Raw genomic sequence first — 13,613 nt, forward strand, 5'->3', positions numbered from 1 at the left:
TGGAACAGAGGGAAAGGCATTGGGGAGGTGCCCATCCAGGTTAGGAGAAGCCCTGTAAAGGCTCTCCCATGGCTCCTCTGGAACAATAAAGAGGCAACTGGTGGTTCTTGTGAGTGGTGAAGAGGTCCCAACATGGGCTGCCCCCTGAGCAGAAGAGGTAGGGGAGAGTGACTTCATGGAGTTCCCACTCATGGTTGAGGAAAGGAGGGAGCCCCACTGAGTGCATAAGCCAGGGAATTTTGAGTGCTCAGGAGTTGTGGCTTGGAGCGTCATGTGGCATTTGCACCAGATCCAAAGGCAGATGGAAGCAGGACAGAGGGATGGAGACTTATCACCTTGTTCGTTGATGTGGATGAGTGCCGCGATGCTGTCTGAGACGAGCTGACTGGTTGGATCCGAGGAGGAAATGCCTGCCATGTTAAACAAACTGCCCACTGTTTTAAGACATTTGTGAATTTCAGCTTCTTGCAGTGTCCAGATGCCCTTTACTGTGTAATGCTCTGGGTGGCGCTAACCCCTCTCCCCCATGGGAAGTGTTTGTGTAATGGCCTGCAGGACAGCAGAGGTAAAGGGAGCACTGATCATAGCCTTGGAGGGGTCAGCTCTCTAGGTGATGGAAGCCAGAATTATTCGGGTGGGACAGTGACTCTCCTCCAGATGGTCCATGTGAGTCTGTAAAGGGAGAGGAGCCAGAGCTGGAGGCAGTGCATATGGAGATATATGTGCGGTGTTGCGTAGCTACAGGCTGCCACACACTGGAGGCAGGTGAGGCAACAACAGACCTTGGTGTGAGGGTTGTGGCTTAGGCCCAACTCTATGCCTCTTAGTGTTGCAAACTGGGCAACTGTAAAGAAGGCTGGTGCTGCAATTGAGTTGAGCCTAGAAGAAGCTGATCACCTGTGTAGGCACAAACACTAACTTCTCTTTATTGATGCAGTTACCCAGAAAGGACAGGAGAACATGAAGGGTGACTTGAGATGGAGTCTGTGGGCTGGATGAACAGAAGGGTAGAGCCCCGTGAAGATACAGATGTCTCCATACAGGTGTGGGTAGCTGCAGCTAGACATGGATATCCACTGATCCCCGCGGCTCTACTCCCAAAAGATACTGTGGTAAATGGAGAGGCGTGTGGTCCTGTCACTGCTGGGAACCAGCACCTGGTGGCAGCAGCAGCTCCTTATGCCCGTGCACCAGACAGACGCCAGGGCTGGGGGAAATACAGCTGCACTGGTGGGAGGAGCTGTGGATGCAGGCTGCCAGGATTGATGGGACTACACTCCTCTCTATTGGCTGCTGGGCCTTTTGGCAGTAGAGCCCTGCAGATCAACAGATACCAATATCTATCTGTGCATATCTGCATCCATGTCTGCACAGGGTTCTATCAAAGGGCACCGAGATGGCAATGGGACAAGTGGCGCATTTTTGCAGGGGGTGGCTTCACATAGACAGGTAGTGGGTTAGAGGGGGTGGTGCCAGAAGATCCTTTTGAATTTTGCTTTGCTCTTGAAGCAGAAATGCAGATGGCTCTGGGGCTCGCTCAGAGACAGCATACAGGCATGAGAGTTGTTTAAACCTTAGAATGTAGGGGAGAGTCCCTGGGGAGGCAGTGTATCCTAACTGGGGTAAACTCTGACTAGCAAATAACTCCATGTATACATGTAAGAACATAAGAATGGCCATACTGGGTCAGATTGTGGAAGAAAACAAGCCTTCACTCTGTGTTTGTAAGCAACAAGTAGCCAGAGGCAGTTTATTCGAGCAATAGTGCAAGGGAAGCCTGATTCGGATGGGGGCAGATCTTTGAAATACAAGCATTACATATAAGAAGGCTAACAGTTATCTTAGTTCCTCCCAGATGCTACCCTATTCCAAGGTCCCTGCTGGAGTCAGCATTTCATCCTAAAGCGAAGCGGAGACAACACGTCTCTACAACTATCGCATTGTCAGGCCTCAGAATTAGTGACAGAACAAGAGATAGGCTAACAAACCTAAAAATGGCTGCATACAAATCCCTTGCTTCCACAAGATCAAAGGTCCATCTAGCCCAGTAGCCTTTCTTCTAGCATTGGCTCCCAGAGCAAGTGGACAGAACAGGTACTCAAGTGATCCTTCTCCTGGCACCCATTACTAGCTTCTGCCAAAGGCTAAAAAAGTATCCATGGTTTTGATCTATAGACCTCTGAGTTGTGGGCCCAGGATGCTTCTGCTGTGCCACTCTGCTCCCTCCCACAATACTGACAAATCACAAACAAGAAACTAGACCACTCTTAGGCTGAGTCAACAAAATTGAGTCAGATTGACATAAGGCAACTGATGTCAAGCCTGCACTTACTGATGGAAGTGCCCTACTACATTGCCACAGTAACTCCATATCCACAAGAGGCGTAGGGCTTATGCTGGTGTAGTTCTGATGACATGTTGTCATGTGAACATTGCTGTTGCTTACATTGGCTGCTGGCTGTCATTCTTGTCCATGTCAGCTCAAGCCATCACCCTAGGAAGGTGTTAGGCTCCACCTAGAGCTCAGCTGCTTCAGGGTAGGGATGCAATAGTATAGTCAAGTAACCAATAAGCAAAAGCTTATAGGTTAATGCTGTAGGCCATGTACATCCCCCCCTTACCCACCACCAGTAAATTTTTAGTCGGCTGGCCAACAGCCCAGCTTGCCCTGGGTCTGGGACCTACCCCTGCTGTGGCTCTGCATTTAAAGTGTATTAGGAGCCAGGTGGGCAGGCAGCCTGGATCAGTTCTGACTCGTGCTGGGTGCTCATCCCCCATCCCAGACAGGGGCTACTGCTACCCTGTGCTGCGCTGTCTATATTAGAGGCAGCAGCATGGGGCCACAGACAGCGGGTTAAACTAGCTCCTCTTGTGGACCAGCTTCAACCTGGCACCCCTTGCTGCTGCCTCTGAAACAGAGGCAGCAGTGCAGAGTGGCAGGGGGCTCTTTGGGAGTGGGGCTGGAGCACACTGGCTGCCAACCCTGCCCCCAGGGGGCATAGACTAGTCAAGTAACCTTTAAGAATGAGGTTAATGACTATTCAGTTAACTGATATTTAACATCCCTACTCCTGGGCTCTCTGATCTGAGCCAGGCTGTTTCCTTCTGAGACCCTGGCTGCAGTGAGGCTACTGGGCTCCTCACTGGAGGCTGGGTGTGGAGCTTGGCTCTCCTTATGTTGGTAAAAACAACCTAACATGTTGTATAATCATGCCCTTAGTAAAAGGGCCAAGAGCATGACAACACAGGAATGGGGGACCTGAAGTTGTCAATGTGCATAGCCTACTACAGTGGTGGTCACCAACCAGTAGATCAGAATCTACCAGTAGATCTTCAGGCCTCTGACAGGTGAACCTGACTGGTTTGGCTGGGAGGCTATCAAGTGCTGGCACTTTAGCATACCCCTTTCCGCACTGCCCTACTGCTCCTGCCCAGAGCTGTCCCCCTGGTAGCCTCCTGTTTGTTGTGCAGGATAGGAGAGATGGAGGCACTCTGTACTCCATCTTCCCAGAGTGAGGAGGGTGGGGCTTCGGTGTGGGGCAGGGCAGGGGTATTTGAGTTTGAGGTAGATCCTGGACTGACAAATTCAAAAAGTGAGCTTGTGCTTAAAAAGGTTGGAGATCCCTGGCCTACTATAACTTCAACTGAGTGCCACAGGTGGGTAAATGGGACACTGCCCGGGAAACCTTCCTGCACCTACAATTGGAATACAAATAGGGACAGTCACTTACATAAGAACGGCCGTACTGGGTCAGACCAAAGGTCCATCTAGCCCAGTAGCCTGTCTGCCGACAGCAGCCAGTACCAGGTGCCCCAGAGGGGGTGGACTGAAGTAAATGATCAAGCGATTTGTCTCCTGCCATCCCTCTCCAGCCTCTGACAAACAGAGGCCAGGGACACCAATTCTATCTCCTGGCTAATAGCCTTTTATGGACCTATCCTCCATGAATTTATCTAGCTTCTTTTTAAACTCTGTTATAGTCCTAGCCTTCACAGCCTCTTCTGGCAAGGAGTTCCACAGGTTGACTATGCACTGTGTGAAGAACTTTTTTTTATTAGTTTTAAACCTTCTACCAATTAATTTCATTTGGTGTCCTCTATTTCTTCTATTATGGGAACTAATAAATAACTGTTCTTTATTCACCCTCTCCATACCACTCATGATTTTATATACTTCTATCATATCCCCCTCAGTCTCCTCTTTTCTAAACTGAAAAGTCCCAGTTGTTTTAGCCTCTCTTCATATGGGACCCATTCCAAACCCCTAATCATTTTAGTTGCCCTTTTCTGAACCCTTTCTAAGGCCAAAATATCTTTTTTGAGGTGAGGAGACCACATCTGTACACAGTATTCAAGATGTGAGCGAACCAAATTTTTATACAGGGGCAGTAAGATATTCTGTGTCTTATTTTCTATCCCTTTCTTAATAATTCCTAACATTCTATTTGCCTTTTCGACCACCGCTGCACATTGTGTGGAAGTTTTCAGAGAACTGTCCACGATAACTCCAAGATCTCTTTCTTGATTTGTCGTAGCCAAATTAGCCCCCATCATATTGTACGTATAGTTGGGGTTATTTTTTCCAATGTGCATTACTTTACACTTATCCACATTAAATTTCATTTGCCATTTTGTTGCCCAGTCACTCAGTTTGGTGAAATCTTTTTGAAGTTCTTTACAGTCTGCTTCTCTCTTGACTATCTTAAACAGCTTAGTATCATCCGCAAACTTTACCACCTCACTGCTTACTCCCTTCTCCAGATCGTTTATGAATAAGTTAAACAGGATTAGTCCCAGGACTGACCCTTGGGGGACACCACTAGTTACCCCTCTCCATTCTGAAAAGTTACCATTTATTCCTACCCTTTGTTTCCTGTCTTTTAACCAGTTCTCAATCCATGAAAGGACCTTCCCTCTTATCCCGTGACAATGTAATTTACACAAGAGCCTTTGGTGAGGGACCTTGTCAAAAGCTTTCTGAAAATCTAAGTATACTATATCTACTGAATCCTCCTTGTCTGCATGTTTAACTCCTTCAAAGAACTCTAATAGATTAGTAAAACATGATTTCCCTTTACAGAAACCATGTTGACTTTTGTCCAACAAATTATGTTCTTCTACGTGCCTCACAATTTTATTCTTTACTATTGTTTCGAGTAATTTGCCCGGTACTGAAGTTAGACTTACCGGTCTATAATTGCCAGGATTGCCTCTAGAGCCCTTTTTAAATATTGGTGTCACATTAGCTACCTTCCAGTCATTAGGTATGGAAGCCGATTTAAAGGATAGATTACAAACCACAGATAATAGTTCTGTAATTTCCCATTTGAGTTCTTTTAGAACCCTTGGATGAATGCCATCCGGTCCCGGTGATTTGTTAACGTTAAGTTTTTCAACTTGTTCCAAAACCTCCTTTAATGACACTTCAATCCAGGACAGCTCCTCAGATTCATCACCCACAAAGGACGGTGCACAGATTTAGGAACATCCTCAGCTGTGAAGACTGAAGCAAAGAAATCATTTAGTTTCTCCGCAATGGCTTTATCGTCCTTGATTGCTCCTTTTATATCTCGATCATCTAGGGGACCCACTGGTTTTTTAGCAGTCTTCTTGCTTTTAATGTACTTTAAAAAAAAAATTGCTATTTCTTTTTCAATTTTTGGCTAGCTGTTCCTCAAAGTCTTTTTTTGCTTTTCTTATTACATTTTTACCCTTGATTTGACAGTGTTTATGTTCCTTTCTATTTATCTCACTAGGATTGGACTTCCACTTCTTGAAAGATGCTTTTTTGTCCCTCGCTGCTTCTTTTACATGGTGGTTAGGCCACAATGACTCTTTTTAGGTCTCTATGGCTATGTCTACACTGGCGGGTTCTTGCGCAAGAAAACGTTCACACTGCCATATGCAAGCTGCGCTTTTGCGCAAGAGCACCCATGGCAGTGTGGACGCTCCCTTGCGCAAGAAAGCTCTGATGGCCATTTTAGCCATAGGGCTTTCTTGTGCAAGAAATCCCTGCCGCGCATCCACACTGCCCTCTTGCGCAAGAGCTCCTGCACAAGAGGGCTTACACCTAGAATCATAGGACTGGAAGGGACCTTGAGAGGTCACCGAGTCCAGCCCCCCACCCTCAAGGCAGGACCAAGCTCCGTCTACACCATCCCTGACAGATGTCTATCTAACCTGTTCTTAAATATCTCCAGAGAGGGAGATTCCACCACCTCCCTTGGCAATTTATTCCAATATTTGACCACCCTGACAGTTAGGAATTTTTTCCTAATGTCCAATCTAAACCTCCCCTGCTGCACTTTAAGCCCATTACTCCTTGTCCTGTCCTCAGAAACCAAGAGGAACAAATTTTCTCCTTTCTCCTTGTGACACCCTTTTAGATATTGAAAACCGCTATCATGTCCCCCCTTAATCTTCTTTTTTCCAAACTAAACAAGCCCAGTTCATGAAGCCTGGCTTCATAGGTCATGTTCTCTAGACCTTTAATCATTCTTGTCACTCTTCTCTGTACCCTTTCCAATTTCTCCACATCTTTCTTGAAATGTGGCGTCCAGAACTGGACACAGTACTCCAGCTGAGGCCTAACTATAGTGCAGAGTAGAGCGGCAGAATGACTTCACGAGTTTTGCTTACAACACACCTGTTGATACAACCTAGAATCATATTTGCTTTTTTTACAACAGCATCACACTGTTGACTCATATTCAACTTGTGGTCCACTATGACCCCTAGATCCCTTTCCGCCATGCTCCTTCCTAGACAGTCGCTTCCCATCTTGTATGTATGGAACTGATTGTTCCTTCCTAAGTGGAGCACTTTGCATTTCTCTTTTTTAAACTTCATCCTATTTACCTCTGACCATTTCTCTAACTTGCTAAGGTCATTTTGAATTATGTCCCTATCCTCCAAAGAAGTTGCAACCCCACCCAGTTTGGTATCATCTGCAAACTTAATAAGCGTACTTTCTATCCCAATATCTACATCATTGATGAAGATATTGAACAGCACAGGTCCCAAAACAGACCCTTGCGGAACTCCACTTGTTATCCCTTTCCAGCAGGATTTAGCACCGTTAACAACAACTCTCTGACTACGGTTATCCAGCCAATTATGCACCCACCTTATTGTGGCCCTATCTAAGTTATATTTGCCTAGTTTATCAATAAGTATATCACGCAAGACCGTATCAAATGCCTTACTAAAGTCTAGGTATATGACATCTACCGCTTCTCCCTTATCCACAAGACTCGTTATCCTATCAAAGAAAGCTATCAGATTAGTTTGGCATGACTTTTTCTTCACAAACCCATGCTGACTATTCCCTATCACTTTATTACCTTCCAAGTGTTTGCATATGATTTCCTTAATTACCTGCTCCATTATCTTCTCTGGGACAGACGTTAAACTGACCGGTCTGTAGTTTCCTGGGTTGTTCTTATTCCCCTTTTTATAGATGGGCACAATATTTGCCCTTTTCCAGTCTTCTGGAATCTCCCCTGTCTTCCATGATTTTTCAAAGATCATAGCTAAAGGCTCAGATACCTCCTCTATCAGCTCCCTGATGAAATGCATCCCAGGATACTCAAGACCTGGTGACTTGCTGACATCTAACTTTCCTAAGTGATTTTTAACTTGTTCTTTGTGTATCCTATCTTCTAAACTTACCCTCTCAATGCTTGTATTCACTACGTTAGGCACACCTCCAGACCTGTTAAAGAGTGTAGCTCTTGCACAAGAAGCCCTCCCTTACCATGCCATACTGTAAATTTCCTTGCGCAAGAGCAGGCAGGCAGTGTGGATGCTCTGCGGATTCTTGTGCAAGAATGGCCATACTTGTGCAAGAAGCAGGGAGTGTAAACATAGCCTATTTGTTTTAATTTGGGGTATACATTTAAGTTGGGCCTCTATTAGGGTGTCTTTAAAAAATTTCCATGCAGCTTGCAGGGATTTGGCTCCAGCCACTATGCCTTTTAAAACTAACCTCCTCATTTTTGTGTAATTCCCCTTTTTGAAATTAAATGCTGGACTGCTGAGGTGTTCTTCCCACCACAGGAATGTTAAATGTTGTTATATTATGGTCACTATTCCTAAGCAGTCCTGTAATGGTTATCTCCTGGACCTGATCCTGTGCTCCACTCAGAACTAAATTAAGAATTGCCTCTTCCCCTTGGGGGTTCTTGTACCAGCTGCTCCAAGAAGCACTCATTTAAGTCATTGAGAAATTTTATCTCTGCGTCCCTTCCTGAGGTAACATGTACCCAGCCAATATGGGGATAATTAAAATCCCCCATTAGTCTAGAGGTTTTTATTTTGGTAGCCTCTCTAATTTCCCTCAGCATTTCAATATCAGTATCACTGTCCTGGTCAGGTGGTTGATAATATCTCTACTGCTAAATTCTTATTATTGGAGTATGAAATTACTATCCATAGTGATTCTATTGAATATATTGATTCATTTAAGATTTCATTTGATTCTACATTATTTCATGTACAGTGCCACTCTGCCACCCGCATGACCTGCTCTAGCCTTCAGATATATTTTATATCCTGGTATGATTGTGTCCCACAGATTTCCCTCATTCCGCCAGGTTTCAGTGATGTCTATTATGTCAATCTCCTTTAATATGAGGTACTCCAGTTCACCCAGCTTATTAGTCAGACTCCTAGCATTTGTGTAAAAGCACTTAAATGGCTGCTGTTTGTCTGCCCTTCCCTGATGCATTGGATTCCTTTATATGTGGTTGTCTGCTCTGGCCCAGGGTTTGTCCTCTCCCCTCCTCTTTCTGACTACGGCCTAGAGAATCTCTATCTCAATGGATTCTCTTCTAAGAGAAGTCTGTCTGGTGTGGAAAAGCACATAAATCATTTGGCTCTTCCTCCCCCCCCCCCCCCCCCCTTCATTTAGAAATTGCTCTACGGCCTTTTTAATGTTTAGTGCCAGAAGTCTGGTTCTACCCTGGTTTAGATGGGGCCCATCCTTCCTGTAGCAGCTCCCCCTCTCCCAAAAGTGTCCCCAGTTCCTAATAAATCTAAACCCCTCCTTCCTACACCATCTCATCCATGTATGGCCATGTGTGTGGAACTGGAAGCATTTCCAAGAATGCCACCACAGAGGTCCTGGATTTCAGTCTTTCCTAGCAACCTAAATTTGGCCTCCAGGACAGTCTCTCCTACCCTTCCCTACATCTCATATGGTACAAGCAGCTTCATTACCATATAGAAAGTGTAAGTACTTGAATTGTCTGTGGCCAGTGTAACACTGAAATTGAACCTCTGGTTTCATATGGAATAATATGAAGGAGCAAAATGTGGGCTGCTGTAAGCTTGGCATCAGGGACTCTACTGATTTAGCAACAGAGGCTCACTCTTGTATCGAATCCAGATCCTATTGTACTCAGCAAGTGACTGGCTCATTGGACTACATGCTTTGTGTTCTGCTCCTGCAGCTAACAGGTGTTAAATGACAAGCTTTTCTACCTTAGAATCATAGAATAATAGGACTGGAAGGGACCTCAAGAGGTCATCGAGTCCAGCCCCCCGCCCTCAAGGCAGGACCAAGCTCCGTCCACACCATCCCTGACAGATGTCTATCCAACCTGTTCTTAAATATCTCCAGAGAGGGAGATTCCACCACCTCCCTTGGCAATTTATTCCAATATTTGACCACCCTGACAGTTAGGAATTTTTTCCTAATGTCCAATCTAAACCTCCCCTGCTGCACTTTAAGCCCATTACTCCTTGTCCTGTCCTCAGAAACCAAGAGGAACAATTTTTCTCCTTCCTCCTTGTGACACCCTTTTAGATATTTGAAAACCGCTATCATGTCCCCCCCTTAATCTTCTTTTTTCCAAACTAACCAAGCCCAGTTCATGAAGCCTGGCTTCATAGGTCATGTTCTCTAAACCTTTAATCATTCTTGTCGCTCTTCTCTGTACCCTTTCCAATTTCTCCACATCTTTCTTGAAATGTGGCGCCCAGAACTGGACACAGTACTCCAGCTGAGGCCTAACTAGTGCAGAGTAGAGCGGCAGAATGACTTCACGAGTTTTGCTTACAACACACCTGTTGATACAACCTAGAATCATATTTGCTTTTTTTGCAACAGCATCACACTGTTGACTCATATTCAACTTGTGGTCCACTATGACCCCTAGATCTCTTTCCGCCATGCTCCTTCCTAGACAGTCGCTTCCCATCTTGTATGTATGGAACTGATTGTTCCTTCCTAAGTGGAGCACTTTGCATTTCTCTTTATTAAACCTCATCCTGTTTACCTCTGACCATTTCTCTAACTTGCTAAGGTCATTTTGAATTATGTCCCTATCCTGCAAAGAAGTCGCAACCCCACCCAGTTTGGTATCATCTGCAAACTTAGTGCTGGGATAGTACTTTCGGTCTAGACTTAAATGTGTATTTCCTAAACAGGCCTCTCTACTGCCCTTGAATCTGCCAGAGCTGCAAAAATCACAGGTTTTCCTGATACTTTAGCCTAAACTTTTCCTTTTGATGCCATCACCTGACCTTATTTTCCCTTGGAGTGCTTCCACTTTTCATACAAGCTTGTCCTTGCTCCTAGAGCTAGATGGTAGTGTTACCCAGTGATTCCTTTGCTCTGAACACCACAGGATGTTTCTGGAAATGTTGGGCCTGTTTCAGGTTGATTGATGTCAATGTCACTTGTCATTGTAACCCAACACCAAATTAGCAATATTGCTCATTTGACATGAAAGGGAATAGTGTTCACCAGTTGTCTGGCAGTATTGCTGTCTTTCAGGTAAGCATAAGCAAGCTATTACTTCAGTTGCTGATTTTGATTTTTGTGAAGCCAGATCCAATTAGTCATGGTACTTGTCCTAGCTGCTGTAATGTTGTGTGGTCCTTCAGACAAATGCTGCTATGGAGCAGGGCTGGTTCACAGGCCTCATCTATGATGAATCATTAAATTATGGGACTAAGCACTAAGGTTAGTTTCCTTACATCTACAGTTATTGCTTTTCCTATACAGGAGCCTCAATTGTTTCAAGCTCAGCTGTATGGTCTATGCATACGATGACTGCTCTAAAGCTACCATGAAATGACAGTATGACAAAGCGCTTCTGGATCTAACCTACCCTAAAAGCTTTGAGGAAAGGGTCCCCTATCTGGAGTATGCTTTATTATGGGTATCTCACTATCATCATTGCTCCTATACTTAGAATTCTGTGCAAAATATCTTATTGGCTTACTGACTGTAGTAAACTGTAAAGCAGAAGCTTTACATCTTGGGAGAGGGCAAGTTGGCATCAGTGCTGGTGAGAAAGTCTAATGCAGGTAGGCAGTTGACCAGGACACTGCAGTTGTCAGATTTCTCTGTCTTCCAACTTTGATGAGCAGGGCTTGCCGAACCACAGCGAGCTCTGCTCACCAGCCATGCTGTCCAGCAATCTGCATATGTGCAGATCACCTGAACCCTGCTCTTCCAGGTTCCAGTCTACTCACCACAGGGGAGTAGATTGTATAATTTGTTGAGCCCTATTGATGAGGAATGTTCAGCCTATGGCTACACAAACTTCAATCACCCAGACAGTGTCTTTGCCTTCATTTTAAATAAAAATAAATTAATGGAGATTGCCTATCTCCTAGAACTGGAAGGCTTGAAAGGTCATCAAGTCCAGTCCCCTGTCTTCACAGAAGGACCAAGTACCACCCTGATGGGTTTTTTTTCCCCCCAAATGGCCTCCACAAGGATTGAACTCACCACCCTGGGTTTAGCAGGCCAATGCTCAAACCACTGAGCTATCCCTCCCCCCCTTTTTAATGTATAAAATGAGTTATGAATTGGATCCAACCCACCCTTGCACTGGGAAGAACTAATAGCTTCCAGTTCTTCAAAAAATTAACCCACAAGGTGAATTGTGTTACAAGGCTCCCCTTGCTCCTGAGGCCAGATTCTGCTGAAAGAGGGATGGCCTGGACCAGGGTTTCCTAACCTATGGGTCAGGACCCAAATACGAGTTGCCATTACATTTCAAAAGGGTCACCAGGTGTCTCAAGGAGCCATTCACACATTTTTTTAAATTGCCCTGAGTCACCAGGTCTTCCTGAATTGTCAAATAGGTTCCCACCTGGAAAAGGTTGGGAACCACTGGTCTAGACAATTACAGGATTTAATGTCCCTCAGAGGAGGATGAAAAAGTTACACATGCTAGTTAAGTATATATGTAATGGTACACAGAGGTTCAGGACTTGGGAGTATGTGTATACTGCAGTGAAGAGCAGGACTACTACACAAGTAGGAATACCTACCAGAGTTTTTTTCTAGCTAGTGCAGAACATTGGTGAAGATGAAGCATCAAAAGCCTCTCAATAATGGACATGTACCAATATTACTAGCTTGTACTGAAGCCTATACCATCACACCTTCAGTGCTACTAAAGCAAAGCGTGGTTGGCATGCCAAACCCTGGTGTAATCATCTAAGGAATACACCTACCCTTAATCTCTTGATTCTTAAAGTGAGTAAGGAGTGGTACACACAACTTAAAATATTTCTGATCAAATAGTGAAGTAAAGCAAGATGAAAGTTATGTAGAAAGGGTCTGTGAAACAGTGTACAGAAAAAAGTCTTTATTAGCATTGTTATAGGCAATGCATACATAACTGATCCTTAAAGTGTACAACCCCAACCAAGTTTAAAGCAAGAAACTCAGATTAAATTCATCTTGTACATATCTGCAGAAAAGACTGAAATTCACTTTACAAAAAAAAGTAAACATCCATTTTGTATTTAAAAAAGTTCCAGCTCTGAACAAACTGGCAGAGCATCAAAAATATCAAGTATGGAATTGCCCAATTGTAAATATGAGTTCCTATAAGGTTGACTATTGCATGTTTCATACCCTGCATATGCCTGGCATGCTGGGTTTAATGCTTAGTAACACACACATAAGGGGGATTAATTTTTTACATAGATTTGTCAGTCATTACTTTAAATGCACCATCAGAAGAATTACTGACTTCATCACAGGATCCTAGTAGAACCAAGAGTGAAAGCTTCCCTTTGTTAGACTTTAATCTGAAGGTAAGTGAGTGAATGAATTAACTACACACCAGTCTGGAATAGGTCTACCGGACATGAAATTCATGCCAATTCAGAAAAGCACTCTTAAAACTTTAGCTTGTTTCTAAGTGGGTAAATATTTAACCAGTTAGCAAAATTAAACACCAGAATTTGAGAAGTTATTCCTTTGTGCGTAGCTAAATGCTGCATGATGGAATCATTTAATAAAGCACAATTTAACAAGAAGCATTTTGCGAGACTGTGCTCCCTTATAATAAGGAATCTCAGTTTAGGGGAAATTTATCCACTTCTTGCAACTGCTTTTTAATTAACCACTGGATTCATTTAAGTGAAAGTCATTAGATTGTTTGATATCCAGCATGACTTCTCTTTCTACCAATCAAATAAGCAATCAAGACAATCAGGACAAGTCCAGCAAGGGCAGCACCAACTATTATAGGGATCACCATGTTATCTCCATCCTGTTGACATTCTTCCACTAAAGAGAGGGGGAAAAAAAAAATTCAGTAAACATTGGTCTCTTAACTTGGGGTGGGGGAAGAAGAGAG

The 13,613-nt window shown here is 44.2% G+C and overlaps 1 protein-coding gene across 1 annotated transcript in view; it reads right to left on the bottom strand.

Annotated features, from left to right (window-relative positions):
• Positions 1-12,596: 12,596 nt before the first annotated feature.
• LAMP1 (lysosomal associated membrane protein 1) overlaps positions 12,597-13,613 on the bottom strand; it is a 35,220-nt gene continuing 34,203 nt past the window's right edge. Inside the window, exon 9 of the mRNA XM_075918533.1 lies at positions 12,597-13,543. Coding sequence (XP_075774648.1) covers positions 13,404-13,543 — 140 coding nt within the window. The 3' untranslated portion in view covers positions 12,597-13,403. The remainder of the gene's footprint in view (positions 13,544-13,613) is intronic.

The sequence above is a fragment of the Pelodiscus sinensis genome, chromosome 1, assembly GCF_049634645.1.
Source record: "Pelodiscus sinensis isolate JC-2024 chromosome 1, ASM4963464v1, whole genome shotgun sequence".
NCBI lineage: Eukaryota > Metazoa > Chordata > Testudines > Trionychidae > Pelodiscus > Pelodiscus sinensis.